Source organism: Emys orbicularis, chromosome 4 (assembly GCF_028017835.1).
Source record: "Emys orbicularis isolate rEmyOrb1 chromosome 4, rEmyOrb1.hap1, whole genome shotgun sequence".
NCBI lineage: Eukaryota > Metazoa > Chordata > Testudines > Emydidae > Emys > Emys orbicularis.
Window position 1 is genome coordinate 42691176 of NC_088686.1, and position 5188 is coordinate 42696363.

Here is a 5188-nt window from a genome sequence, read left to right on the forward strand (position 1 = left end):
AGGGAATATATTTATTTGAAGAAATAACATCACCAAAGTGTGAAATATGAACAGAGTACAATATAAATTGATTGATTTTATATAGCTATTGTTATAATCAACATATAAAGCGGTAAATTGCTAATGCTGTATATATGCCTGAGTATATAAGGGGAAAGTGGCACTATGTCATGGAAATCAGAACTGCCTTTACAGGACAGAGAGAAAAATCAAATGGCAATTTTTTTCAATGTTTTTGCTCAATAAAGGAGAGAGATGAATAAATATTAATATAAAGGAATAAGTTATCCAACATAACCAGCTGTAATATCCTACAGCTTCACTGAGTGTAACAATATTTTCCCTTGTGAATCTTGACTCACACTGGGTAGCTAGTTACATTGTATGAGCTGGAATATGAGTGAGTGACGCAATGTTGTTTGCAGTATGCAGAGAAATACTTGCAAGTTTCTTAGTAATCGAGTCCCAACAGTGAAAGTTTATTATTCTTTGGGAGTGGACAGCACTTTCATTGTTTGCAAAAACAGAAACTGACTGCAGTGAGAATAAAAATGGGTTATCCACAGCCCCTCCTTCTGAGCCTGGGCACTGGCGTGCACAACAGGGAGGGGGAGGGGAACGTTCAAGTTTCAGAATCGCAGTTTAGAAAGTAAAAGTTGTTTTCTGTTAGTCAAACGAACCCACAACTAATTTGCATTAACGTAGGCTGCTTTGAATATTACGCTTAGAATGCAAACGTATAAAGGCTATTTAAAAGAAAAACGAAAGCCTTGAATTCTAACAGCACTGGGGAAATCCTATGTCCCTTAGCATTAGTGAGACGATATCACACCGATTACCCCTGCGCAATGCACAGCGCGATGTTTCTCAGTTCAATCTTAAACACTCACCAAATAGGGATCATTTACACACAACAAAAGTGGAAGAGCTCCTAATGTATTTATGGGATTATTGAAATTCTGTCATTCTGTCAGTAGGATCATTGAAAAAACGAAATCAGATAAAGATTGCAAACATGGTTAGTTTAGGAACCTTGCACGTTTGCTTTAGCAGCCGGAGTGCATGTAAAACCCACCGAAAGACTTGGTGGCAGGAAGCTGCAATTGCCAGGGAGGCTAAATGGAGCGATTCGTAGCTAAACTCCTGCAAACGAGACATTTGAATTTAGAGAGCCCAGCCAGGGAAAAAAAAGTATTATTCTGCATGTGCTTCCTGGCTGCGCTTTCGTTTTGGAGACGCTGCCATGAGGGGTGGGGAGGAGGGAGAGGGAGCGATCTTGTGTTTAAATTTCCAAACATAGCCCTTGGTATGTCTCTCCCTTTCATTTCCAGCGGTAACTTGCATCGCTTCAGCTGTTGTACACACAAGAAGGGAGGAAACGGGCAGAATGTCGAGCATGCGCAATTTCAGAGCAACAAGTGGGCTCCAGGTCCATAGACAGAGGAAGTGGGGGGAGGGGAAAGAAGCTGGTCAGTGCTCGAAAGGGGAACTGCAGAGGGGGGAGGGGGAGACAGGGAGGGGGAAGAGGAGAGAGCATGGCGGTGACGTGAGGGCTCCACCCAGGTGGCATCCGAGCTGGGGAGAGAGAAGGAGGGAGGAAAAGAGGGGGGAGAGCAGGGGGAGGAGGGGCAGAGCCGGGTTTGGAACGCAGAGTAGCACACACTCAGGATTCCAAATTCGAATTCCGAGGAGCGATCGAGGATGTGAGTGTGGAGCAGGCGGCGCCGCTCGCCATGCTGCTGCCGCCGTGAGGAGTCGCCGCCGCCGCTGCCCTCGGGCTGCTCCCTCATCTTTATGCGCCTAGCGCTCGGGAAAGTCGCCAGGGCTCCCGGGACCGAACAGCTCCTTGTGGTCCCCTCTCTAACCAGCGGATCAGCAGGTAGCTGAGTTCGAGCTCGTAAGGCATCAGCTGCAAATAGAAAGGGGACCCCCATCTTCCACCGTGCACCTCCCTCCTCTCCGGGAGGACGAGCAGCAGAGAGCAAGACAACGCAGGGAAACAGAAGCGGCTAGAAGGCGACCCCCACCCCCATCGGAACAGTAAAAGCGAACCCCCACCCCAGGGGCAACAGTGTCAGCACCAGGTAGAAGAAGCCCCGTCCAGCAGCCACAGTGAGTGAAAAACTAGGCGACCCCTGCCCAAAGGAGCAATAGCACCAGGTCTGAGAGCCCCCCTCTTCAGTACCAGTAGGGGGTGGTAGACGCAGCTATACCCCTCTTCCACCCCCACCCCTTCCGCAACAGCAGGCAGCTCCAGCAGCCAGCTCCACCATGTCCGCTGCGCAGGTGTCCTCGTCTCGGAGACAGTCATGCTACCTGTGCGACCTACCCCGCATGCCCTGGGCCATGATCTGGGACTTCACTGAGCCCGTGTGCCGGGGCTGCGTGAACTACGAGGGTGCGGACCGCATAGAATTTGTGATCGAGACGGCTCGGCAGCTGAAGAGGGCGCATGGCTGCTTCCAGGACGGCCGTTCCCCAGGCCCCCCGCCTCCTGTCGGGGTCAAGGCTGTGCCGCTCTCAGCCAAAGAAGCGGCCGCGGCGGCCCAACAGCAGCTCAACCATGTGGACGCCTCCTCCAAAGCAGCTTCTGCCGGGCTTCCCCAGTCCAGCCTGGACCGCTACGGACTCAGTACAGCTGAGCAGCGCAGCCGCTTTGAATATCCGCCGCCCCCGGGAAGCCTGGGCAGCAGCCACGCTGCCCGCCTGCCCAACGGGCTGGGCGGCCCCAATGGTTTCCCTAAGCCGCCTGAGGACGGCCCCCCGGAGTTGAACCGCCAGAGCCCCAACTCATCATCCTCTTCCTCGTCCTCCCGCCGCGGGGCACACGGGGGCCTCGTGCCCGGCCTCCCCCCGGGGGCTGGCGGGGCCCAAATGAACGTGCCGCCCAACCTGCTTCCACAGACTTTACTCAACGGCCCCACAGCTTCTGGCGTGGCGCTACCTCCGCCGCACGGGGGGCTGAGCGGCCGCGGCGGGGGACCCCCAGCTTCCTCCGCCTCTTCCCAAGGGGGCACATGTGGCGGTGGGGGTGGCAGCGGCTCGTCCTCCGAGGCCTGCGGCAAGCGACCAGGTTCGGTGTCCAGCAGCGATCAGGAGCGGGAGCTAAAGGAGAAGCAGCGCAACGCGGAGGCGCTGGCCGAGTTGAGCGAGAGTCTGCGGAACCGGGCCGAGGAGTGGGCCAGCAAGCCCAAGATCGTGCGGGACACGCTGCTTACCCTGGCCGGCTGCACCCCCTACGAGGTCCGCTTTAAGAAGGACCATGCACTTCTCGGCCGCGTCTTCGCCTTCGATGCAGTCTCTAAGCCCGGCATGGACTATGAGCTGAAGCTCTTCATTGAGTACCCGAGCGGCTCAGGCACTGTCTTCTCCAGCGCCTCGGGGGTGGCCAAGCAGATGTACCAGGACTGCATGAAGGACTTTGGCCGCGGCCTCTCCTCCGGCTTCAAGTACCTGGAGTACGAGAAGAAACACGGCTCCGGCGACTGGCGGCTCCTGGGCGACCTGCTGCCTGAGTCTGTGCGTTTCTTCAAGGAGCTGGTGGGCGCGGACATGCTGCCCCAGCCCTACCTGGACGCTAGCTGCCCCATGCTCCCCACTGCCCTGGTGAGCCTGCCCCGGGGGGGAGCCGGAGTTGGCGGGGCGCAGGGGGCCGGGGCCGCTTCCAGGGGCCCCGGGGGAGGCGGTGGCGGCGGGGGAATGCGCAAAAGGAAGGCGTCCCCGGAGCCCTCTGACTCGGCCGAGGGGGCCCTGAAGCTGAGTGACGAGCAGCAGCGGCAGCAGTGGATGGCCAGCCAGAGCGAAGCACTTAAACTCACCATGTCGGCTGGGGGCTTCGGGGCGGTGCACGGAGGGGGGCCCCCACCCCCGCCGCCTCTGGGGCCTCACTCCAACCGGACCACCCCGCCCGAGTCGGCCCCTCAAAACGGACAGTCCCCCATGGCCGCGCTCATGTCGGTGGCCGACACACTGGGCAATGCCCACTCGCCCAAGGATGGCAGCTCGGTTCACTCCACCACTTCCACCCGCAGGAATAGCAGCAGCCCGGTGTCCCCGGCCTCGGTGCCGGGCCAGCGTCGCTTGGCTTCCCGCAACGGGGACATGAACCTGCAGGTGGCCCCGCCTCCCCCCAATGCCCACCCTGGTATGGACCAAGTGCACCCCCAAAACATTCCAGATTCCCCCATGGCCAATAGCGGGCCCCTGTGCTGCACCATTTGCCACGAACGCTTGGAGGACACCCACTTTGTTCAGTGCCCATCTGTGCCCAGCCACAAGTTCTGCTTCCCTTGTTCCAGAGAGAGCATCAAGGCCCAAGGGGCAACTGGCGAGGTCTATTGCCCAAGTGGAGAGAAATGCCCCCTAGTAGGTTCCAATGTGCCTTGGGCATTTATGCAGGGCGAGATCGCTACCATTTTAGCTGGGGACGTTAAAGTGAAAAAGGAGAGAGACCCTTAAAGATAGGAAATCAAACTCCTTCAGCTTCCTGAAGATGTAGAATTGTGAATATAACAAACTGCAAAAGTTAGTCTTATGTATAGACATTATTTTCGTCGTATGTTTCTATATTTTGAAACAAAGGTATGTACTCTTCTTCATTTGAAGGATAGAGCTGGTTTTTGTTAAACAGAATATACTATTGTTTGGTTACTACATAATACCTGTTCTCATTTCTTTGGCAGTGTGTTGGCTAGGTACAAAGTTAATAGCCCTTAGCAATTACCTGCTGCTGGTGTGTATTTTTGTAAATGTATGCACTTCCTGAAAAAAGAAAAAACACAAAAAATACAAAAAAAAAATTTTTTTTGCCAAGGCCAGTGTTGATGCCTAAAAAAAATTGCTACAAAAATGGTGACAGCTTATGTTTTACGAGCCCCGAGTGTTAGTCTTTCACTTTATTTTTTTTTGTTTGTTTTTTGTTTGCAAACGGTGGGGGTGGTTTGGGGGATGTTTTTTGTTGCAAGTTTGTAAGGAAAATGTTTCAGTTTGTTTCTATTGATCTGAACGTTTTTAATCTTCATGTGTTTTTTGTTTTTGCTTTATTGATGCACGGATGCTTTTGAACAGTAGAGCAAAATGCTGTACATGGAAAACATGCTCTGTTTGTCCTTTATACATTTCTGTAGTTAACAGAACACTGTAATGTGCCTTGGAGCTTAGTAAATTGTAATAAATTCAATTGATATTA

At 53.8% G+C, this 5188-nt stretch overlaps 1 protein-coding gene across 1 annotated transcript; it reads left to right on the forward strand.

The window, feature by feature from the left end:
- The first annotated feature begins 2271 nt into the window (after positions 1-2271).
- IRF2BPL (interferon regulatory factor 2 binding protein like) lies at positions 2272-4933 on the forward strand. The gene has a single exon (XM_065403591.1). It carries the CDS (start codon positions 2272-2274, stop codon positions 4456-4458), a length of 2187 nt encoding a protein of 728 aa, XP_065259663.1. The 3' UTR covers positions 4459-4933.
- Positions 4934-5188: the final 255 nt, after the last annotated feature.

Coding starts and splice junctions, on each gene's coding strand:
- IRF2BPL (XM_065403591.1), top strand. CDS start 2,272: ATGTCCGCTGCGCAGGTGTCCTCGTCTCGGAGACAGTCATGCTACCTG.